The sequence below is a fragment of the Hipposideros armiger genome, unplaced genomic scaffold (assembly GCF_001890085.2).
Source record: "Hipposideros armiger isolate ML-2016 unplaced genomic scaffold, ASM189008v1 scaffold_254, whole genome shotgun sequence".
NCBI classification, from domain to species: domain Eukaryota; kingdom Metazoa; phylum Chordata; class Mammalia; order Chiroptera; family Hipposideridae; genus Hipposideros; species Hipposideros armiger.
In genome coordinates this window covers 1,222,024-1,247,770 of record NW_017731604.1, presented here as the reverse complement: position 1 = coordinate 1,247,770, position 25,747 = coordinate 1,222,024, and the positions used below count along the sequence as shown (strand labels likewise).

The following is a 25,747-nucleotide window of genomic DNA, read 5'->3' as shown; positions in this document are numbered from 1 at the left end:
CCGGCGACTGATGTGCCTCACCCGGGAAGAGCGCAATGATGGTGCCAACTTGGGCCAGTGAAGCAACGTCCTCCACAACTAGACTGAAGAACAAAAGCACAGCAACTTGTCTGTTCCCCTTCCCCCAATTCCCCAATAAAAATATTTAAAACAAACAAAACAAAAAAAAACATTAACACTGTTATTGCATTCTCCCTATCAGACCATTAATTACTTCTGGCTGATAAATGTCCATTTCTTCTCTTCTTCCAGTCAACCCCATTCCTTCCTTCATTATGATGCAACATGCAATCAATAACTCATTTGACCAATTTATGTGGCAACAACTTTTCTAGAGATGGACAGAATCTACTAGAGCCTTAAAAAGTGTTGGGCTGGCTTACAGGTAACCTCTGTCAAAAAAATACCAGCAAATTCTGAGGAATTATTCCGGGGGAAGGGTGGAAGGAAATCGGAGGGAAAATGTAAGAGCATGGGAATTCCACACACTAAATTCAGAGGAAGCTGATGGGTTAGCCACCTAGAGATGGGGCTGGTGGATGAAAGGGCGAGAATGGAGAAAACAGAGATAACTGCATTATTAAGGACTCTGATACTACCAATTTGTACTTCATAGTCAGTAATATTGTAGTATCTATGTATAGTGCCAGGTGGGTACTAGAGTAATTGGGGGGATTAAATTATTAAATGTCTAACCACTATACTGTACACTTGAAACTACTATAAAACAATATTGAATGTCAACTACAGCTGAAAAATAAAAATATATTAAAAAGGACTCTGATAAACTGCCCAAAAATTCTAGCTGGAACTAAAAATAGGGGTGGGAATAGTAGGGCCAAACATAAAGCTTGCATGATAACAGGAAACAAATTTTGCTCCAAAACTGACTTTCTTCCTGAACTGATGAAAAAAATTCACAAATTGATACTTAAAAGGGGGGAGGGAGAGAGAAAGAAATAACATCTACTAAACATATACTATATAGCAAGTACAGAGTAAAATGCACAAATACATTGAAGCCTCAAAACAATCCCATGGGGAACTTATACTATCACTACTTTTATATGTGAGGAAGTTGAGTTCAGAGGTTATATAACTTGCCCAAATACCATGAAGCTGGTAAGTAGCAGAGGCCAGATCCAAGCTCTGCCCTGTTTAACTTCATAGCTCATGATCTTTCCAGTATGCCATTCTGGGAAAAATATATAAATGGTTTTAGATAAAAATACTACCGTAACTACCTGGCTGTGAAAGCTTGAGCAGCGAAATATAAACCTCATGGCATACAACATCAGAGTCTAAAACAAAGTGGGCCACCCGAAAGTTCTTGCAGCGGAGAATCAGGGGACAACCCAGGCCAGTGACAGGCAACTTCTCCACAGTGGCAATGTGATGAATTGCAATCTACAAAACAGAAAAGAACCAAAATAAATTCACAGACACGCACTAGTTCTATCATTATCAGTGTTTCTGACTCTCACTAATGGTAACAGCACTGCCAGAGACGTGATCACATCTACAAACCTTCAACCATCCTTTGTAAGGCACAACTGAGTTTCTCTCAAACAGAAGTAAACAGTGGTAAAGCAATGAAAAGCAGTGTTATAAAATAAGTGCAGTGTTATAAAACTTCTCTCTCAGGGATATAACGTTAACAGGTTTGTAGGGCAATTGTGGTAAATTGGCTCAGTGTAATAGATGCTTCTAGCACGCTGTGGTGGAGTTTACAATTACAGTAGAATAATTGTCATAGAGAAAAACAGAACTTCCCTCCATTCTACTGAATCACTAATTAGAATAATTAATAACTGTCATTGTGCTTTATTTCTTACAAGATCATCCATGACCATTAATTATTTAATCCCTGTAATAAATCTTTGAGATATAATCACCCCATTTCAAGAATGAAAAAAACAAAACTCTGTGAAGCGAATTCCTCATCAGAGGTCACACAGTCAACAAGGGGCACAAAGAGGATTTAAACCATGGCAGTCTAACTCCAACCTCAGGGTTCTTTCTCTAGGAATTCTAAAAACTCTAACTCTGGAATTAGGATTTAACTAGAAATATTAGGGGGGAAATTCCTCTCCCACATTTTAGACTCGAGTGACAGTCAAGCAAAGAATGAAGTGGGGGAAAAATTGACCTGAGTAACTTAGGAAATGAGTAGAAACTATAAGACTAATAACTAAAGAAATATACATAAGCACTGTATTGCAGTTAATAAAGTTGTTTCCCATGGGAGTACAGGTTAACAATTTTGATTTTTTTAAAAAAGGATTAAATCTTTAGTCTTATCACTCCTGCCCAAGCTGATGCCAGCAAAAAAAGAAATGCATGGAAAGGGAACTAACTGGTCAAATGAATGGTACCCAAATAATACAATTCTTTCTTTATAGATTCAAAAAGCCATGGAATCATCATTTTACATTTTAGTCTTTGATGTTCTCCTCCTATCTGTGTCTCTGATATTTCCTGTAACTAGAACCTCAATGTATTCTTTTCATTCTTTGGACTCCCTGTCCTGTGCCTGGAATGGCCTTCCAATCATCATGGTCTTTTCTTTTCCTCCACCCTGCACACTCCATGCTCCAGCCACAATTTATTTGGAAAATATACCTCTTTCAATCATAACCACCATTTAAGAATGGGACAGGTGTTGGGACCATTCACATATTCCTAGCAGGGATTTTCCATCTTAATTGCTGTCTTAATAGTTTTGTTAAATTCAGTTCCTTCCATGGCAGTTTTGGAGGGGCCACAACAATGATTAATAATGTAATAGGAATTAATATATCAAATCTCAAGAAAATCAAAGCCCTGTTGGTCAACAAGTGAGATCCGTGTTTTGAGTAGTAAAACACTGATCATCAAAATTAGATGCCAGGCAAAAAAACGTGGTGATTTAGGAAGAAGGGAAAAGTGAAACAGATGAAGGCTGAGAAGAATGTCTTCATTAATAGTACTAACTAGGTAAATAAGCCTCCTTTGACATGTAGAAATAATCTACATAAATTCTCCTTTCCAGATCTAATCTCCTGGGTTTGAAATAATACCCAGTAGGAACCTATCTAGGGAAATGTGTGCTGTCTATAAATGTAGGTAGAAAGGAGAAAGTCTTATGGTGCAGTACTAAAGAAATGGTTCCTAAACTGTTAGAAATAGAAAGATCCCTACTAATTATATAATCTAACCACTTCATTTTAAAGATGAGGAAATTGAAGCACAGAGAGCAAGAGCCACTTATCTGAGGTCATATAGCCAGTTAGTACATATCTGAATCTCGCTAGAACCAGCTGTCCTGATTCCTCTTTTGGCATTCCTTTCATCACACCAAAGGGAGCAACATACAATCTCACATGGGGAAAGCTCATAATTGTTTCTTAAAAGGAAGTAATAAAATACAGCTTCAGTTGCCCTGAAAAAAAATTTGTTTTTCAACAAATATAGTCGGCCCTCTGTATCTATGGGTTTCGCATCCACAGATTCAAGTAACCAAGGATCAAAAACAGTATTTTCAATCCATGGTTGGGAATCCATGGACGCAGGGGGCCAACTGTATGCATTGTTGCATGCCATTTTATATAAAGGACTTGAGCATTGATGGATTCTGCTATCCATAGGGGGTTCTGGGACCAATTCCCCCATGGATACCGAGGGATGACTGTAGAGTCAAAGGTTATATGCAGATTTTCAACTGCACAGGCATTGGCGCCCCTAACCCCCACACTGTTCAAGGGTCAACTGTACTTATTACACACACACACACACACACACACACATATATATATATATATATATATACATATATACATATATATATATATTCAGTTTAACTTATTTTATACTTATACAATAGTATTTAACATGTGCCAAGCACTATTAAGCACTTACAACATTAACTTTTTTATTCTCATAACGAGGATATTATTACTATCCCTTTTTTACAGATGAGGGAAGTGAGACTCAGAGAAGTTAAATAACTTGTCCGAGGTTACAAACGTAGTAAACGTTAAAGCTGGGATTGCACCTGAGCAGACTGGCTCTAGAGCCTGTGATTTAAATCACTATGCTATGCTCTATACCAGAGGCACTTTGTGCTGCTTATAAAGAGGTCTAAGCATAAAGCTGGCTAAAGAATAAGTTAAGATTAAACGATGGTGATACTTCAGCATGGAGAGGGCATACAGTAATAATAGGGGTGCTACGGTAATTAGAAAACATTGTTTAAAGGTGTAACAAGAAACACACATATGATACACACCCTGTCATAGGTCAGAGAGATGGTCTAAATCAGGGGTTGGCAAACTTTTGAGATGGAAGAGCCGCCAGGGGTCAGCAAACTGCGGCTCGTGAGCCATATGCGGCTCTTTGGGTACGTACATGTGGCTCTGAAGTAAAATTGAAGATTAAAACAAAACTATCATCGTTTCATTTATAAAAATTTTAAAGGATATTATTCACATAATGGTGATTATATAAAAATATATTTATGGTTCTCAATTTTTAAATTCTTGTGAGGGACAGGATTGGCTCTTCCAGGGGTCAGCAAACTTTTGAGATGGAACGTACCCAAAGAGCCGCATGTGGTTTGCAAGCTGCAGTTTGCCGACCCCTGGTCTAAATCGATACACAAGGTGTAGTCAAAGGGCCATCAGCATCACCTGAGAGCTTTTTAGAAATTCAAAACCTTAGGCCTGATGACCACTGCGCTATACACCTGAAGCTGAAGTAGAATAATATTGAATGTCAACTATAACTAAATATATAGGTATATATAGTCATAGGATGTGGAGTACAACACAGGGAAGATAGTCAATGCTATTGTAACAGCTATATAAGATGTCAGAGGGGTAGTAGCTTGGGGGGTGGGTTATCATTTATGACGGGTTTAAATGTCTAACTAGTATGTTGCTTTGCACACCTGAAACTAATTTTAAAAATATTTAAAATGTTAGGCCTGAGATCCTGCATTTTTAACAAGCTCCCAGGTGATACAGATACTGCTGGTTATTGGACATTTTATTAGTAGCAAGGCTTTAAATTATTTCAGGATGCTTATCAACTAGGCTCAGAAAATGAGGAGAGACTACTATACCAAAAAATATTCAGGAAAAGTTCCATGCAGTTTAAAATGACTAAGATGACTACAGTTAATAACTTGAGGGATAAAGAGTCATATAATTCAATCTATGAAAACACCCCTAGAATAGGTCATGTGAAGCAAAGGTTTTACAGCAATTTAACTGTCACTTGCAATTTCAAGGAACTGCCACATTAGAAAGCATGTATCCACAACTCTTCAAGACCCTTTGAAATTTCTTCTCATGAACATACCCATGTTTCTTTCCGAGCTGCACCAGAAGCCTCCACATAGATCAGGTGAGTTGCAGTAAGATATAGAATCCCATTAGCTGGTTTCTTATCCACATAATGATCCAGTAATTTCACGTTTTCTACCTGTTATTTAGGGGGGAAGGAAATGTTGATTAAGTCATCAACTCACCACCTGTGATTAAAGTGAGACATGCAATGCAAGATAAATGCTGTTAATTTGCTACAAAACTTCTTCGAGGCTTTCTAGTTCCTGCCAAGGTGGCAAACTCACATAATTTATGTTTCCTTTTCCTAAATCAGCACTGGAGGAACTATAAAAGTGAGAAGGAAACATGGATTCCAGGAAGGATTAAAGTTCTAGATGATATTACCACAATGGGGTAGTTGTGGGTGGAAGATAAACAGGACATAAGTGTCTGCTGGGGTACTTGTTGGAAGGAAGTTGTAGTTATTGTATGTGTAAAAATCAATCAAGATAAATTACATGAGGTTAGATCTTAAATTAAAGGGCAAGAAAATATATCATATAACTTTCTATAAAGCAGGAAAAAACTTGATCTATCCAATGGAAAGTGGCAAAGGAGAAAACAAACAAAGAGTACCATAAATGGAAAGTACAAAATGAAATACCAGAAATAAGTACCAATGTAAGCGTAATTACAACAAATGTACATGAATTAAACTTACCAATTAAAAGATATACACACAGACTGGATTAAAACAAAAGACTCAACAATATTCAGGCTAGAAGGGATACATTTAAAACAAAGAGATGTGAAGAAGTTGAAAATAAAGGATGAAAAAAATATACTAGACAAATATGAACCAAAACAAAGCTGGTGTAGCATTCTTAGTATCTGACAAACAGAATTAAGTGACAAAGAAAAATAGGACAACAAGATATATTCATCATAAATATATATGCATATTACAATATAGTTTCAAAATATATCTTGCTTGATGTACTTGCTTGTGGCAGAGCTGCAGAGAGAAAAAGAACACTTGGATATTTTAACACCCTAGTTAGGAATTGATATATCAAGCATACAAAAACAAAAACAAAAAACAAGTAGAGATACAGAACACTTGCACAGTACAAGTAAAAGGCTCAAGTCATTAGATATACAGAGTAGAACTCAATATCCAACACAAAGAGAACACATAATCATTCAAGACAACAAAGAGAGCACTTCCAAAAAGACACTAGGATAATGGCTGTAAAAGCAGCCTCAATAAATTCCAAAGGCTCAATATCACAGAATTTACCTTGCCAACCATAATACAGTGACATCAAAAATTAATTACAAAATGATGGCCAAAATTAGTATACATTTGGAAACAAAATAGCGTATTAAATTAACCTTGGGTTAAAAGGAAATCATAAATAAAATTAAGAACTATTTAAAAGTAAATGATAATGAAAACACAACAAATGAGAATCTGTGGCACACAGCTAAAGCAGAACTAAGAAGGAAATGAATGTACAGCTTTAAGTATATTTATCATGAAACCAAACAGGTTAAAAATGAATTGATTAAGCATTCAGTGCAATGAAAAAAGCAAAAGAACACATAAACAAGGAAGAAAAAGAACCGAAATTAATAAGCAAAGAATCCTCCCCCACACATACACACGAAAAACTCAGCACAAAAGATAAACAAAACTAGAATTTTATTTTTTAAAAAGGAAACAGGATAGATCTTTAACAAGACTAATCAGGAAACAAAAAAGAGTGAGGGAAGGCAACTAAAATACAGAATAAAAAAGGGAAAACAAAGTAACAAAAATTTTAAATGAGAGTATTATGAACAATATGCTAATAAACTGAAAAACTTACATGAAGTGAGAAATTCCAAGAAAAATATAAAATGGCAATGATAGTCAAAGATTTTCCCTACTAAAAGGCTCCAGGTGCAGGTAATTTTATAAGGTAAATTGTACCAAACTTCCAAGAAACAGCTAATGACTACGTTATCCAATTTATTCCAGTCACAGAAAAAGAATAATGGTTACTCCATCTATTTTATGAGGATAGTGTAATCTTGATTCTAAAACCAAATAGACAACTATAACAAAACTAAGTTTACACCAATTTCACTTATGAAATGTAGATGCAAAAAAATCTAATAAAAAATTAGTTAATGAGGGCCGGCTAAGTGGCACGATGGTTAAGAACTGGTTTGGGATGCCAGAGGGCCCCAGTTTGGATCCCACATATGAGGGCCAGTGACACTGCCCTCTATAGCTAAGATGCTGAACAACAGCTCAACCTGGAGCTGGGCTGCCGTGAGTCGCCGGCAACGGCCTAGGCTGCAGCCCCTGTGGCAGTGGGTTGCCATGGGCTACCGTGTGTAGCCAGCAGCCAGCGTGAGCGGCCAGCAGCCACAGTGAGCGGCTGTCCAGAAGCCGGCGACTGATCTGCCTCACCCGGGAAGAGCGCAATGATGGTGCCAACTTGGGCCAGTGAAGCAACGTCCTCCACAACTAGACTGAAGAACAAAAACGACAGCAACTTGTCTGTTCCCCTTCCCCCAATTCCCCAGCACTGTTCCCATCCCCATAATTCCCCAATAAAAATCTTTAAAAAAATTAGTTAATGAATAGTATATTTTGAAAAATACCTTTCAGGGCCGGCCGAGTGGCTCGTTGGTTTGGGAGCACGAGTTCTGAGCAGCAGGGCCGCCAGTTCGGTTCCCACATGGGCCAGTGATGCTGCACCTTCTACAACTAAGATGGTGAACAACAGCTCGACCTGGAGCTGGGCTGCCGTGAGTCACCAGGGACGGCATAGGCTGTAGTGGGGCTGCAGTGGGCTGCAGTAAGCTACCATGAGTGGCCAGCAGCCAGCGTGAACAGCCAGCAGCTGCCATGAGCTGCCGTGAGCTGCCATGAGCGACCGTCCAATGGCCGGTGGCCTATCTGCCTCAGCTAGGAAGAGCACAATGATCACAATACAACATGGGCCAGCGAAGTGACATCCTCCACAACTAGACTGAAGAACAAAAGAACAGCAACTCGTCTGTTCCCCTTCGCTGATTCCCCAACACTGTTCCCTCACCCAATTCCCAAATAAAATCTTTAAAAAAAATACATTTGATCAAGTACAATATAATTTATCTCAAGAAAGTAAAGACAGTTCAACATCAGAAAATGTCAATGTAATATATCACATGAATAGATTAAAAGAGAAAAATCAAATGCTTTATCTGAACTGATACAGAAAAAAACATTTGAGTTCACTTTTATTTATGCTGGCAACTCTTAGTGAATTAGGAAAAAAAGTAAACATCCTTAACTTGGTCAAGATTATATACTAAACACCTACAATGAATGTCATGCATAATGGAGAAACTAAATGCATTAAATTAAAATCACAAACAAGACACACTGGACCCAAACTATCACTGCTACTGTTTTAGATATCCTAGCCAATATAATGAGGAAATCAAGAAATGCAAGGATTGGCTGTGAAGTGCTAATCTGGTACCATTTACAAGGAAGATAATCATCTACCAAGAAAAAAAAAAGAATTGACAAACTATTAGAATTGAGAGGAATTCAGCAAGATTGCCAGATAAAATACCTACCTACAAAAATCAACAGTATCTCTCTATACCAGCAATGACCATTAAGAAAATACCATCCACGGGCCGGCTGAGTGGCACATTGGTTAAGAGCTGGCTTGGGATGCCAGAGGGCCCCTGGTCTGGATCCCACATATGAGGGCCAGTGACACTGCCCTCTACAGCTAAGATGCTGAACAACAGCTCGACCTGGAGCTGGGCTGCCGTGAGTCGCCGGCAACGGCCTAGGCTGTAGCCCCTGTGGCAGTGGGTTGCCATGGGCTACCGTGTGTAGCCAGCAGCCAGCGTGAGCGGCCAGCAGCCACAGTGAGCGGCTGTCGAGAAGTCGGCGACTGATGTGCCTCACCCGGGAAGAGCGCAATGATGGTGCCAACTTGGGCCAGTGAAGCAACGTCCTCCACAACTAGACTGAAGAACAAAAACGACAGCAACTTGTCTGTTTCCCTTTCCCCAATTCCCCAGCACTGTTCCCATCCCCCCAATTTCCCAATAAAAATCTTTAAAAAAAAAAAGAATGAGCCCTAATGCAAACTATGAACATTAGTTAATAATAATAATAATAATAATAATAATAATGTATCAATATGGGCTTGACAATTGAAAGAAATGTGTCACATTAATGCAAGATGTCAATAATAGGAGAAACTAGAGGGGTAATGAGGGTATATATGGGAACTCTTCTTTCTGCCCAATTTTTCTATAAATCTATAATTGCTTAAAAAATAGCCTATTGGGGCAGCTGGATAGCTCAGTTGGTAAGAACGTGAGCTCGGAACAACAGGGCTGCCGGTTCGATTCCCACATGGGCCAGTAAGCTGCACCAGTAAGCTGCGCCCTCTACAGCTAAGATTGTGAATAACGCCTCGACCTGGAGCTGGGCTGCCATGAGTGGCCAGCGAACTGTGTGTGCTGCCATGAAGCTGCTGTGAGCCGCAGCCAGTAGCCGCAGCCAGTAGCTACCATGAGTGTCTGGCAGCCAACGTGAGTGGCTGGCAGCCGGCATGAGCTGCCATCCAGTGGACAGCAACCAATCTGCCTCAGCCAGGAAGAGCGCAATGATCACAACACCAACATGGGATAATGAAGCAACGTCCTCCACAACTAGACTGAGAACAACGAACGGCTCAGAGGTTGGGGGAGGGAGAGAGGGGTAAATAAAATAGCCTATTAATTTAAAAAAAGAATGGAAGGAATGAAGTGAATTCTGTCATAATCTCACTCGATATACAGGCAGTATTTGACACAGTTATCAATCACTACTTGAAACAACACATAGACAGTTAATGACAGGCCTGAGTTTAATACCTGTTTTTCCATGTTCTAAGCCTTGGAGAAAACAGACTGTCAATGGGAATTGAAACTGAATGGATGTAGAAAAAGGGAGTTGAATAAAAAAAATTTCTACCCAAATTGGGTGATTACTTATTCTGGTAAGAGACTGAAAGATAGTATGTACTCGTTCTGGAAGGAAGATATATTTTTCACAAGGTTGGATGCATGGCACAGTATAGCACAACCCTGCAACAGGAGTCCTGGGTGGGAATACAGCTCTGCCAATGGGGTAACCTTAGGGAATTTACTTCATCTCTCTGTGCCAGTTTTCTCATCTATAAAATAGAGGAAAGTATGCCTGTCGTGTCAGTTTATTACAAACATCAAATTAATATGGATCTGACAGCACTTTATAAACCATGAGGTGATTATTACAGAATAGTGTGAACCAGCAGAACTCATACATTTAGATTTTCACTACAGAATTATGTTATGGCTGTAGCAATTAAAACCCTACAGTGTTGTAGCCTCACAAACACAAACCTCCTTTCAGGCAAACCAATGGTCCTCAACTTGGGCTATATACCAGGGGAGTTTTTAAAAGAAAACAAAACAAACATAAAAAGGAATATGCAGGCCCAACCTTCCAAAACTGATTCAAGTGGTTGGGATGGGGCACTGGAATTTTTTTAAAGCTCCACAGGTGATCTTAATGTGTAGCCATCATCAAGAACCACTGAAATATTCCAAAAAACATGTCTAAATAAAATCTGTGGTTGACATGGAAAATCCATGGAATCTGAAATAATAAAAAATATATATATTTTAGCATAGTGGTTCTCATGCTTTAATTGAATATTGGAATCAACTGGGGAACTTTAAAAAATATTGATGCTTGGGTCCCACCCCTAGACATTTTGATATACAAGTAATTGGCCTCAGGAGTTTGAAAAATTTCCTCATGTGACTGTAGTACGCAGCCAAGTTTGAGAACCACACTTTAGGGAATTACAACTTCATCCTCTTATTTTCCAAGGCTAGGTTCCAAGCTTCACAGCAACTATAATAACAAAATAGAGAAGTTACTATACACCAAGTAATTATACACGCTGAACATGTCATATTTCATTTTAATCCTTACTACAACCCACTGCAATTATGAGAAAATAAATCTCTTTGGATCACCTGTCCCCAGAACTCTACCCTGAAAAGTCATTCTAAAAATTGTTCTCCAGAACTGGAAGTCCTAGCCAGAGCAATTAAGTAAGAGAAACAAAAGGCATCCAAACTACAAAAGAAGTAAAGTTATCTCTGTTCACAGATGACATGATCTTATACATAGAAAACTAAACATTCCACTGAAAAACAGTAAACAATAAGTACTTTCAGTAAAGTTGCACGATACAAAAATCAACGTACAAATAACAGTTGCGTTTCTATCCACTAACAATGAACAAACTGAAAAGGAGATTAAGACAACAATTCCATTTACTATAGCACCTAGAAAGACAAAATACTTAGGAATAAACTTAACCAAGGAGGTAAAAGACTTGTACACTGAAAACTAGAAAACATTGCTAAAAGAAGTTAAAGACGGTACAAATAAATGGAAACCTATCCCATGCTTGTGGATTGGAAGACTTAATATTGTTAAAATACCCCCATTACCCAAAGTGATCAACAGACTCAATGCAGTTCCAACCAAAATCCCAATGGAATTTTTTGCAGAAATAGATAAAAATGATCCTAAAACTCACATGGAATCTTGAAGGATCCCGAATAGCCAAATCATTCTTGAAAGACAGGAATAAAGTTGGAGGTTTCGCACTTCCTGATTTCAAAACATACTACAAAGCAACTGTAATCAAAATGGTGTGGTACTGGCATAAAAAGAGATATATAGAACAATGGAACAGAACACAAAGCCCAGAAATAAACTCTTGCATCTATGGCCAAATGATTTTTGACAAGGGTGCCAAGACTATGCAATAGGGAAAGGACAGTCTCATCACAAATGGTGTTGGGAAAACTGGATGGTCACATGAAAAAAAAATTGAGTTGGACCCTTATATCATATACAAAAATTATCTCAAAGTGGATTAAATACCTAAATGTAAGACCAAAAACTACATAACTCCTACAATAAAACATAGGAGAATAGCTTCAGGACATTGGATATGGCAATTATTTCTTGAATATGACACAAAAAGCACAGGCAATGAAAGTAAAAATAGACAAATGGGAATATATGAAACTTTAAAATTGTACATCAAAGGAAACATTCAACTGGGTTGAAAGGCAACCTATAGAATGGGGGAGAATATTTGTAAATCATATATCTGAAAAGGGGTTAAGATTCAGAATATATAAAGAACTTCTACAATTCAGCCAAAAAAAAATAATAATAACCTGACTTAAAAATCTGCAAAGGACTTGAATAGACAATTCTCCAAAGAAGATATACAAATGATGAACAAGCATATGAAAAGATGCTCAATGGGGCCGGCCGAGTGGCGCGTTGGTTAACAGTTGGGCTTGGAATGCTAGCTCTGAGCAGCAGGTCCCCGGTTCGGATCCCACATGAGGGCCAGTGACGCTGCGCCCTCTACAGCTAAGATGGTGAAGAGCAGCTCGACCTGGAGCTGGGCTGCCGTGGGTTGATGGCGTAGGCTGCAGTGGGGCTGGCCAGCAGCGGGCATGAGCTTTCGTGACCTGCCATGAGCGGCTGTACAATGGCCGATGAGCGACTGTCTCACCCGGGAAGAGCGCAATGATAATACCAACATGGGCCAGTGAAGCGGCGTCCTCCACAACTAGAGTGAAGAACAAAAGGACAGCAACTTGTCTGTTCCCCTTCCCCAATCCCCCAACACTGTTCCCCTCCTCCAATTCCCCAATTAAAAAATAAAAACGATGCTCAAAATCACTAAATCAAAACCACAAGATACCACCTCACGCCCATTAGGACAGCCACTATAAAAAAAAGAACAGAAAGTAAGTGTTGGCGAGGATATGGAGAAGTTTGAATCCTGGTACACTGTTGGTGGGAATGTAAAATGGTACAGCCATTATGAAAAACAGTATAGAAGTTCCTCAAAAAATTAAGAATAGAATTACCAAATAGATCAAGTAAATCTACTTCTGGATTTACAATATATCCATACAATTCAAAGCAGGATCTTCAAGAGATATTTGCACCCCCATGTTCATTGCAGCATTATTCACAATAGCCAAGAGGTGGAAGCAACCCAAATGCCCACGTACAGAAGAATGGATAAAGAAAATGTAGTATTTATACACAATATTTATTATGTCCTTAAAAAAGGACATCCTGCCACATGCTACAACATGGATGATATTATGCTAAAGGAAATAAGCCAGTCATAAAAGGACAAATACTGTATCATTCCTCTCATACGAAGTATTCTAAAGTAGTCAGAATTATAGAAACAGAAAGTAGGAAGGTGGTCGTCGCTAAGGGCTGGGAGGGGCTGGGAGAGGAAATTAGTGTTAAGTAAGTATAGAGTTTTGATGTTGCAAGATGAAAAAGTTCTAGAGATATGTTGCACAATGTGAACATACACAACACTACTGAACTGTACACTTAAAAATGGTTAAAATGGTAAATGTTATTTTTTAACCACAAAAAAACCCAAAAAACTCTTTTCCAATCCCAAGAAAAACTAGTCTTATTTTCCTGTACAGGCTAGGAAGGCATTTATTTCCACCACAGAGTCACCCTTGCTAGAGGTACAGATACAGAAGGTGGCTAAGGGGTGGCTGCAGAAAAAGGAGGAAGGGAAAGACAGCAAGATGTGTCCAATTACAGAAGGGAGGTAGGGCAAAAGGACAAGGCCAGAGAAGGAGTAGTTAGTTAATAAGTGAAAAGCCAGACTGAGAAGGACCAATGTAAGATAAAGAAAAAAGAACTATTAGAACCCAGGGGACATTTTAAGGCCAAAAACCCAAATGGAAAAAGAAGGTGCTATGGTCTGAATGTTTGTGTCCTCCCAAAATTCATATGTTAAAATCCTAATGTCCAGTATGACAGGATTTGGAGTTGGGGCCTTTGGGAGGTGATTAGCTAGCTCATGAGGGCACAGTCTCATAAATAGGGTTAGTGGAATTAATTCCCTAATAAAAGGCCCCAGAGAGATTCCTCATCCCCTTCCACCATGTGAGGACACAGTGAATAGTGCACAGTCTGCAACCTGGAAGGGGGACTTTATAGAACCCAACCATGCTAATATCCTAATCTTTGACTTCCAGTCATGAGAACTGTGAGAAATAAATTTATTCTGTTTATAAGTCTGTGGTACTTGGTCATCAGGAAAGTCATGATGCATTTTTGCATTGAAAAACATAGAAACATATGTCATGACTTTCCTGACAACCCAATATTTTGTTTTTGGTTTTTTTTCAGCTGAGCCATCCTGCTACCTGTTGGCAGCTCAGCAGCTGCTCAGCTTGGGCTGGACTCAAACCACTGTTGCTCAGAGCTCAAACTTTTGAGCGAGCTCTTAACCAACTGAGCCACTCAGCCGGCCCTCCTGACAACCCAATATTTTGTATAGCAGCCAAAATGGACTAAGACAGAAAAGGAAAAAAAAGAAACGTATCCACAGTAACCGTCAGTCACAGAACAAGCAGAAGAGTAGGAATTGGGGCACTGGGGAGGAGAAGGTGGGGTAGAAAATGCATATGTGAAAAGCTACAAAGTAATGCTGAAAGAGAAACGTGAGTTCACATCATTTCCTTTCCTGAGGGGGAAGCTGCAGGTAGGTATTTGCTCATCTGAGTGCATGTGACTATATAAACTTGATGTGAATAGTTGGTAAAAGCACGCAAGTGCGTTAGCCAATCTAAAGTTAAAAGAAAAAGTAGGCTTGCTGTTGCTAGAGGAACTCTATTGTAGTTAGGTTAACAGAAGAAATCAGTGCCAGCTGGAATAGGAGCTCACTGCCTCACACTCAGAAGTCAACACTTCAGGAAAAGAATGGGCAAGGGGTGAGGAGCAGAAATTGAGACTATAAAGCATCTCTAGCTTTCTCCTGTCTCAGGACAGGCAGCCTTGAATGGCAGAACATGCTCAACAAGGAGAAAAACTGACCACTCGGAAGGAGTTCCTGCTAAGGGCCAGGGCACCAGCTACCAAAAGGCTGCAATGTCCATGTATGAAGGGTGTTATGTTCCTCTTGGAGGGTAGTCCCAGAGGAAGTCCTGGAGGAGGTGGAAACTGTTGCTATTGAAAGTGTTGGTATACACTTCCTTAGGGCTCCACACTGCAGGGAACCTGTGTCCATCAGCTGGTAGGACCTTGTAGGAGACCTGCAGTCACTCAGACCCTCCCCTTTGTCTAGTCATGGGCACCAGAGTCCTCTCTGGTTCTGAGACATTGTGCTAAGAGGGTTCCTTTGCCTGACATGCTTTTATCCCACAGAAACCTGGGTCCCATAGACTATGCGTATGTGTGTCTGTGTGTAGGGCGGGGGGGGGGAGAGAGAAGGAGGGAGGGACAGGGAGAGAGACATAAGAAACACGAGGGGAGAGGAGTGGAGGGGGACAGAATGGAAAGGGGGAAAAAGGGGGAATGATAGAAGGGTGAGAAAAAGGAAGGAGAGAAAGACAGTAAAAAGGACCGAGAAGAGGGAGAAAGAAAGGAAAGGAGGGAGGGAGGGAGGGAAGGACATGGGAGGAAAGGAAGGAAGGAAAGAAGGAAGGAAGGGCAGGAGGGAGGGAGGGAAAAGGCTGACCACCAAGCAGGCCACCCAACTGCTTTCTTAGTTTTGCACTCCTGGGCTGTGGACACCACTACATTTACAAGATCTTCACTCTTGGAGAAGGTGTGGGCCATAGAATACATCATGTTGTCTTTTGTTTGTTTGTTTTCCCATTTCCCTCCCAGGAAGGGAGGAAGGGAGGAAATCAGGTGTACTTCAGGTCCCAGAATCCATTTACTATCCTGATTTGTCACAGTTATTGACAATAACATGGATACACTGCAAAAATAAAGATGAGGCATCTGCCCCCAGGAGGACCGACCCTGTAATGACATCAATCAGCCTTACACGTGTCCCACATAAGCCCTGCTCCACATGGCACCCTCTGACAACTGAAGGCATTCATTACGAAAACAACTGCTTCACCCTCCATATATTTAAAAGGCTTTCTCCTATTTTCACAACAAGCATCTCTGATTTAGGTCTTGTCTTTAAAGTAATAACTAAGGAAGGAGGAAAGGAAAGGGTGGAAGGAGGGTAGGAGGGAGGAAAGGTAAAGGTGGAACACAAACGAAGTCTTTTATGTCAAGATGTACAAGGTAATTTGAAACAAGTGTTACAAACACAACCCAAACTAGCCTTGAATTTATGTGTCTCTCCTCACACTCTGTTTTTCAGCACCTTTCCAATTAAAGCAAACTGGAGACTCAGAAAGGAATGCTACATTTCAGTCCACACATCTATCATTACTGAGCACTCAAAGCACTTAAGTTAGAATACATTTTCCAGATTGAAACCAGCATTTCTCAAAGCATATTCTATGAACCCTGGTTCCAAATGATGTTAATCAGTGTGTGTACATATGCACACACACCTGCACACACACCTGCAGTCAGGTTAGGAAAACAGTAGGTTAAACAAATAAAAGCAGGTTCCTCTATTGCAAGGTTTCTCAGACTCTAATAGGTGAAAACTCACTATGAAGTTCCACTCACCTTAGGATCGTTTTTATTTTTTAAACAACTCATCCTGTGGGACTAGTAGTCATCAGGAACAAGGTTTAGGAGTTGCTGGTATAATCCAATGTGCTCATTTTTTTGAAGCAGTACAGTGCAGGGGTTAAGAGTATAGGCTTTTGAGTCACACACTGTCTGCTTCATATTCTGACTGTCGGCAAGTTGCTCTAGCTTTCTGGGTCTTGATTTTCCTATGTTTAACATGAGGGTAATAACATATTGTTGTAAGTGTTAAATGAGTATATAAATGTGTAATATTTATGTAAAGCACTTAGAATACTGCCTGGTACATAGTAGTTGCTCAATAAAGGTTAGATATTATTATTTTACCCATTAGGAAAATGAAATCTAAGGTCATACAACCTGTCAGTATCAGAGCTGGGACTAGAACTCAGGTCTCCTGACACCCTGTCTAGCATGGGTTTTTCAAATAATGAAAATGTCATTGGAGCTCATCAAAAAAATCTTTCTAAATTGACAAATGAATTCAGTAAAGTAGCAGGATATAAAATTAATATCCAGAAATCAGTTGCATTTTTATACACCAATAACAAACTATCACAAAGAGAAATTAAGAAAACAGTCTCATTTACAATTGCATCAAAAAAATAAAATACCTAGGAATACATTTAACCAAGGAAGTAAAAGGCCTGTACTTGGAAAACTGTAAGACACTGAAGAAAGAAACTGAAGAAGATACTAATAAATGGAAGCATATATCATGCTCATAATGAGGAATAATTAATAATAATCATTAAAATGTCCATACTACCCAAAGCAATCTATAGATTCAATACAATCCCTATCCAAATATCAATGACATGTTTCTCAGAACTAGAACAAATAATCCTACAATTTATATGGAACCACAAAAGACCCAGAATGGCCACAGCAATCTTGAGAAAGAACAAAGTTAGAGATATCACGCTACCCGATATCAAGCTACACTACAAGGCTATATATAGTAATCAAAACAGCATAGTACTGGCATAAAAACAGACACATTGATCAATGGAACAGAATAGAGAGACCAAAAATAAACCCATCCATATACGGTCATTTAATCTATGACAAAGGAGGCAAGAACATACAATTGGGTAAAGAGGGTCTATTCAATAAGTGGTGTTGGAGGCCAGCCGAGTGGCGCGATGGTTAAGAACTGGCTTGAGATGCCAGAGGGCCCCAGTTCAGATCCCACATATGAGGGCCAGTGACACTGCCCTCCACAGCTAAGATGCTGAACAACAGCTCAACCTGGAGCTAAGCTGCTGTGAGTTGCCAGCGACGGTGTAGGCTGCAGCCCCTGTGGCAGTGGGTTGTCATGGGCTACCGTATGTAGCCAGCACACAGCGTAAGTGGCCAGCAGCCACAGTGAGTGACTGTCCAGAAGCCGGCGACTGATCTGCCTCGCCAGGGAAGAGCGCAATGATGGTGCCAACTTGGGCCAGTGAAGCAACATCCTCCACAACTAGACTGNTGATCTGCCTCGCCAGGGAAGAGCGCAATGATGGTGCCAACTTGGGCCAGTGAAGCAACATCCTCCACAACTAGACTGAAGAACAAAAGCACAGCAACTTGTCTGTTCCCCTTCTCCCAATTCCCCAGCTCTATTCTCATTCCCCCAATTCCCCAATAAAAAATCTTTAAATAAAATAAAATAAAATAAGTGGTGTTGGAAAAACTGGACAGATATATGCAAAAAAAGATGAAACTGGACCACCTTCTTACACTTTATATAAGAATAAACTCAAAATGATTCAAGACTTAAAGGTAAGACCCAAAACCATAAAACTCCTAGAAGAAAACATAGGCAGTAAACTCTCTCACACTGCTCTTCGTAATATTTTTTCTGATATAACTCTTTGGGCAAGGGAAACAAAAGAAAAAGTAAACAAATGGGACTACATCAAACCCAAAATTTTATGCACAGCAAAGGAAACAACAAAACGCAAATACAACCTATTAAATGGGAGAAGTTATTTGCCAATGATACATCCAATAAGGTGTTAATACCCAAAATTTATAAAGAACTCACACAACTCAACACCAAAAGAAACAATCTAATTAAAAAATGGACAGAGGACCTGAACAGACCTTTCTCCAAAGAAAACATACAGATGGCCAATAGACATATGAAAAAAAATGCTCAACTGCACTAGCTATTAGGGAAATGCAAAACAAACACAATGAGATATCACTTCACATCTGTCAGGATGGCTATCATCAATACATCAACAAACAAGTATTGGCAATAATGTAGAGAAAAGGTAACCCTCGTGCATTGCTGCTGGAATTGCAAACTGGTGCAGCCACTATGGAAAACAGTATGCAGGTTCCTCAAAAAATTAAAAATAGAACTACCTTATGACCCAGCAATTCCACTTCTGGGTATTTATCTGGAGACCCACAATGCTAATTTGAAAAGATATATGCACCCCTATGTTCACTGCGGCCATATTCACAATAGCCAAGATATAGAAGCAACCTAAGTGCCCATCAACAGACAACTGGTTCAAGAAGATATATATACACACAATATATATACACAATACACACACACACACACACACACACAGAGAGGAATATTACTCAGCCATAAAAAATGAAATCTTACCATTTAGACAACATGTATGGACCTGGAGAATATTGTTCTGAGTGAAGTATGTCAGAAAGAGAAAGACAGATGCAATGTGATTTTGCTTATATGTGAAATCTAAAGAACAAAATAAATGAACAAACAAAACAAAAACAGACTCATAGATACAGAGAACAAACTGATGGTTGCCAAATGGGAAGGGGTTGCTGGGCTGGGTGAAAAAGATCAAGGGATTAAGTACAAATTGGTAGTTACAAAATAGTCACAGGATGTAAAGTACAACATAGGGAATACAGTCAATAATATTGTAATAACTATGTATAGTGCCAGGTGGGCACTAGACCAATAGGGAGGATCACTTCATAAATTATATAAATGTCTAACCACTATGCTGTACACCTGAAACTAATATAATACTGAATGTCAACTGTAATTTTAAAAAATTTAAATCTTTCTAAAGCATTTAAGTACTGTACCACAAAACCACAGAACGATATCTAAAAAACACACAACCCTAAAACAAATTCCAGTGCTTTTCTAAGAGTAATGGCTAAGGTGGGGTTTCCCAAGTAAAGTGAGGTCAAAGGAGGAGGTTTTGGTGGTTAAGGAAAACGATCCCAAAGCCTATGAAACAGTGGCCAGAATGCCAGAGCACTGCTACCAGGGCTTCCTGGGTAGCCTCCCTCTTTGCAGTGTAGTACCAAGAGCCTTTCTGAATGCTCAGGAAAGTCTCCCTCTTTTGAGACAGGCTGATCTTTGAGACCTCCCAGAACTAATGTATACTAAAGCCTCTATCATTGTTTGGCTCTGATGGAAACAAAAGAGCATACACAGTTATGAAGCATTTACTATGTGCCAGGCCCTTATTATATCTTATCTTAATCTTCATCATAGTCTCAAGAAGTAGATATTATCCCCATTTCACAAATGAAGAAAATGATATGCAGAGCATTTGAGTGATTTGGCCAAGAACTCAAAGCTAAGAAATAACATATCTGGAATTCAAACCCAACTCGTTCAATGTTTTATTTTCCCCCACTACATCACACTATTTCCTAGACTGAAAGAATCAAAGTGAAGCCAACTGAATTTGGACTTTTGAGAAATGGAAGGGGAATGCAATCCTCACCTCTAAAAAACACATTTCCGGGCAGCCGAATAGCTCAATTGGTAAGAACACGAGCTCTGAACAACAGGGCTGCCGGTTCGATTCCTACATGGGCCAGTAAGCTGCGCCAGTAAGCTGCACCCTCTACAGCTAAGATTGTGAACAACAGCTCGACCTGGAGCTGGGCTGCCTTGAGTGGCCGCCGGACAACGTGTGCTGATGTGGGGTGCCGTGAGCCGTGGCCGGTGTAGCAAGCATTAGTGGCCAGCAGCTGGTGTGAGTGGCCAGCAGCTGGAGAGAGCTGCAGTGAGTGGCTGTCCAACGGGCGGCGACCGACTGCCTCAGCCGGGTAGAGCACCAATGATCATAACACCAACATGGGGCCAGTGAGCAGCGTCCTCCATAACTAGACTGAGAACAACAGCATGGAGGTGGAGGAGTCAGAAGTGGGGGGGAGGGCGGAGAAAAAATTAAAAAATTAAAAATAAAAATCACATTTCCTTGACAATAAAAAACACTTTACCCAGTTTTATCTTGATTTATTCTGAACCTGCCTCTTTCCTAAATGAATTCGAGGTGGTTTATAATAAAAGACAGATCTACAACTAGGTTATTAGGACAGAAAATCAAAGCCATGAAAAGGAAGAGGAAGCAATTATGCCAAGTACAAGGACTAATGTAGTTAATATGATTGAACACTAAATTTGTTTCTTAGTTTCCTGGAAGTCAAGCCAAAAATTATCTGCCTTTAGGAAAACTTCACATAAATTATAATCTTGAGAGTAGGTAGAGTGGTTTGAAAAGCACTCTTTAAACAGTAAACTACTATAACGTGTCGTTGTTGTTGTTGTTGTTATTATTCAGAATAGCATTCTGTACCCACCTGGCACTTCCGTTTATTTTGGCTCTTGACTCAATTATAATTCTACACAATTTATCATAGTCTAAACCAGCCACGCATACTAAACTACAAAAAGACACTGCTGAACAAGTTTGACCTTAAACAAGAAACTTCAGCCATCTGAGCCTCAGCTTTTACATTTGTGAAATAAGAGGCTTGGACTATCACTAGATGAACTTTTATTTATTTATTTATTTATCTATCTATTTATTTATTTATTTATTGCACTTACAGACCATGAAATTCACTTGTTTTAAGTGCACAATTCACTGATTTTTTAGTAAATTTACAAAGTTGTGCAACCATCACAATATAACTTTAGAACATTTCCATCATGCCAAAAAGAAACTGCATTCCCATTCCTCATTTAGATAACCTTTTAAAAAGTTCTTTCTTTTATATTCTATGTTTCTAGACTTTACAAAGCTTTAGCAGCTCTTTCCTACCTATAGAACCAAGTTCAGATTTCTCAGTTTAACATTAAGGTCCTCCTCTACAATCCACAAAATTTCTCTCTCCAACTTAATTCCTTGAAACATTCCTCTCTTTGCCTTGCCCTAGTGAGCTACCTGGTCCTGAGCTTATTATGCTCTTGTGGTTCCCTTGGTAGGGAGTCCCTCTCACCTCCCCAATCTCTAAAGAGCAAAATCCTACCTATTATTCAAACTCAGCTTAAATGCCACTCTTTCCATAAAGCTTTTTTCATTTCATACTCCGCACATTCATCTAGAACTCAACCTTATTTGCCTTTAAACTCTAATACTGTTTCATTTGTCCCTCTTATGAAAGTTCTCGCTTTCATTCTTGGCATCTCATCACTTTACTTGATTAAGAGTTCCTAGAAGGCAGTTGCTATGTTTAAGACAGCTATGTATCCCTAACTATTTCCAATGTGGAATTTTGTAAATAATAACAAATAATGATAATGATGTTGTTGGTAGCTAAATTAAGCATCTATGATTCACCGGGCACTGGTCTAAGCACTTTTACAAATGTTAACTCATTTAATCCTAATAACAACCCTGTGAGATAAATACTGTTATTATCACCACCATTTTATTGATGAAGAAACTGAGGCACAGAGAAGTTACATACTTGTCAAGATCACAAAGTTTGAATTCAGACAGTCTGGCTCCAAAGCATACACTCTTAATCACAACAGTAAATGTCCATGCCAGCTAAAACTCAATCAATGTTAACTGAAAAATCCTAATTAATAAGGTTCCATTCCAGAAAGGAAAGCAATTAAAAATTCTAGGTGCTAACTGACACAGAAGTGTAGGGGGTAGGGAAAAGTACAAAGAACAAATTCAGGTTCAGATAGGTGAGTCAATGAACTTTTGTGGCATTGTTATTCCTGAGGAGCTGACTGCACGCCACTGGGCACTCGTTGTAGAGTGCCCCTAAGGAGCCTGGCTGCCTGCCATGTGTCAGGCATGCTTGTCCGCATGCTGTGCGAGTGGAGCGTGCCCACACCTGCTCTAGGAAACTGGTGCTGGGACCCAGTTTTAAGACTAAATTCAAACCTAGAATTAAATCTGGACACAGGTCATTTTTGGCCCCTTGATCTTGAGGGTACTTGACAGTGGGGTTGGTGAAGTGGTGCCACTTACGGGAGCTTGTGGTGCCTGCAGGGCCCAGATGGCCCACGCCTTCTAGATCTTTTCCTCCAGTTTATGGTTTACGTTTACAAGTAAGACCACTCTCCCCACCCCCACATACTTCCTGTTTCTCATGCTTTTTCTTCCTTCCCGAACCCTTAGCCAAAAAGTTTGTTTTCTTTTGTGCATACAGCCATTCTTTAATATCAGTGATGTACACCTCACTTTATTAAAAGATTATTCAACAACAACAAAAAATCATTGTTAAACCTTATGGTTATAACTTAAAAAGGCAGTTCCTCTCACACATAGGTGGTAGGAATGAAAAACTGGCAGTATCTACTCTAGCTGAACATATGCATATCCTATGATCCAGAAATTCCACTCCTTTATAGTATATCCCAAGAAAAATGCATATGTATATCCATAAAAAAATGTTCTATTTATAACAGCCAGAACTGGAAAGTCCCCATTAACAGAAGACTGGATAAATCACATGAAGCATGTTACCAAAATGGAATATGGAATATTATACAGCAATGAGAATTGTCTATAACTATAAGGAGTAATATAAATGAATCTTTCAAACATAATTTTGAGCAAAATAAGCCAGACACAAAAGAGTACATACTATATGAATCCATTTATGTTAGGTACAAAACTGGGCAAACCAGGGCCAGCCAAGTGGCTCAGCTGGTTAAGAGCTCGCTTGGGAGCGCCAGCTCTGAGCAGCAGGGCTGCGGTTCAGATCCCACATTGAGGGCCAGTGACGCTGCCCTCTACAGCTAAGATGCTGAACAACAGCTTGACCTGGAGCTGGGCTGCTGTGAGTCGCCAGCGACGGCGTAGGCTGCAGCAGGGCTGCAGTGGGCTGCCATAAGCCATGAGTGGCTGGCAGCCAGCGTGAGTGGCTGGCAGCCGGCCGCCCGGCAGCCGTTGTGAGCTGCCGGGAGCCCATGTGAGTAGCCGACCAATGACCGGTGACCGATTGCCTCACCCGGGAAGAGCACAATGATCATACCAACATGGGCCAGTGAAGCGACGTCCTCCACAACTAGACTGAAGAACGAAAACAGCAATTTGTCTACCTGTCCATTACCCTTCCCCGATCCCTCAATGCTGATCCCCTCCCCCCAATTCCCCAATAAAATATTTTTAAAAAAATGGACAAACCAATGTATTCTGTTAAAAGTCAGGATAATGGTTACCCTTAAGAGTGTTATTGACTAGAAGAGGAATGAGGTGACTTCTGTTTCTTGATCTGGGTGCTGGTTACATGGTTATGTGCAATTTGTGAACATTCATGGCATGTAAACTTATGATCTATAAGCTTTTCTATATGTATGTTACACTTCAATAGTTTTTTTTTAAAAAAAAGTCTTCCCAAGAAGAGAAAAAGATTAAAGCAAGAACCAAAAATAAAAATCACTTTTGCACTTGCATGCAGAACTAATAACTTAGAAGCTCATGGTTATCTCTTTGTCCTAAACGAGACAGAAGTCTCTCCCTTTTGTGGAAACAATGAGTTAACAAGAGAGGGCCATTTTAATCCCTAGCCACTAGTGCAACCCTAATCCTTTCCCAGAAATGTATAATAATAAAAGAAAAAAAATAGACTTCTTGCAGCATACCTACCACTTGTGGGCTCTCACAGCCCTGCCAGGCAGCAAAAGAAATACCAATTTTATTTTTAAAAACTAAGTCTTCATTTGGAGTTTTAATTTGTATTCCAAGATTCACAATACCATCCATGCAGTACAAATGGAGTCTAGCCACGATGCCAGTTAAAATTTTCCTGAGCATGAACCCCATCTCCACATCAGTCTGAAACTGAGCACTCTTATCTTTATTAGGCAAGTCACTTGACCTCTATTGGCCTGTTTCCTCATCTGTAACATAGGAATAATAAAAGTATCTCTCTTATAAGTTGTAAGGATTTCATACCTAGTTCATGTAAAGCAATTAGCACAGTGTCTGCCACATAGTTAAACATTCAATGAGTTACCTACTATTATTTTGATATGGGCAGAATAATGGTATCTTCTCCCTTACCATACAGCTAGCCCAGTTTATAGCTTTAATCCCCCAATAGGGGATTTTAATATTATAACACTCAAACATAAGGGCAGTTTTGCCTCCCCCTCTTCTCCAGGGAAAGAAAAACAAAGTGAGTATTCAGATGAGCTAATTTTGAACTGGGCAAATAGGATGGCCCAAGGTTAGGTGAATAAATAGAAGAGTGAGGCTGGATAGCAGAAGCCCCTTTGCTTTGATGATGCCACCTCCCTATACCATGCCAGGGAAACTGGTGCAAATGACATCACCTGGAAAGGAAGGGACCAAGAAAAAGCTAAGGCTGGTGGTACAAGGGAAGTGGTTAGCTTCAACAGAGAAGGGGCCTGAAGGAGTCAGGAAAGAAGACGTCTGAAGGTTGGAGCTCCTGCGTTGCCATCAGCAGCAGCAGGACCTTAAATCAACAAGTGGGCAGAACATTTTTCAAGTTAAAAAAAAAAAAAGCTTTCCTACACATCCTTTTATTTAGTCCTCACAACCACCCTAAGTGAGCAAAGTAAATTTCATTATCCCCATTTGATAGAGGAGGAAAGGCT

At 39.7% G+C, this 25,747-nt stretch overlaps 1 protein-coding gene across 1 annotated transcript in view; it reads right to left on the bottom strand.

The window, feature by feature from the left end:
* MTMR8 (myotubularin related protein 8) overlaps positions 1 to 25,747 on the bottom strand; it is a 110,285-nt gene that overhangs the window by 83,422 nt on the left and 1,116 nt on the right. Inside the window, exons 2-3 of the mRNA XM_019656100.1 lie at positions 5,341 to 5,463; positions 1,245 to 1,407 (exon numbers count right to left, since the gene is read on the bottom strand). Of these exons, the coding sequence (XP_019511645.1) occupies positions 1,245 to 1,407; positions 5,341 to 5,463 (286 nt within the window). The remainder of the gene's footprint in view (positions 1 to 1,244; positions 1,408 to 5,340; positions 5,464 to 25,747) is intronic.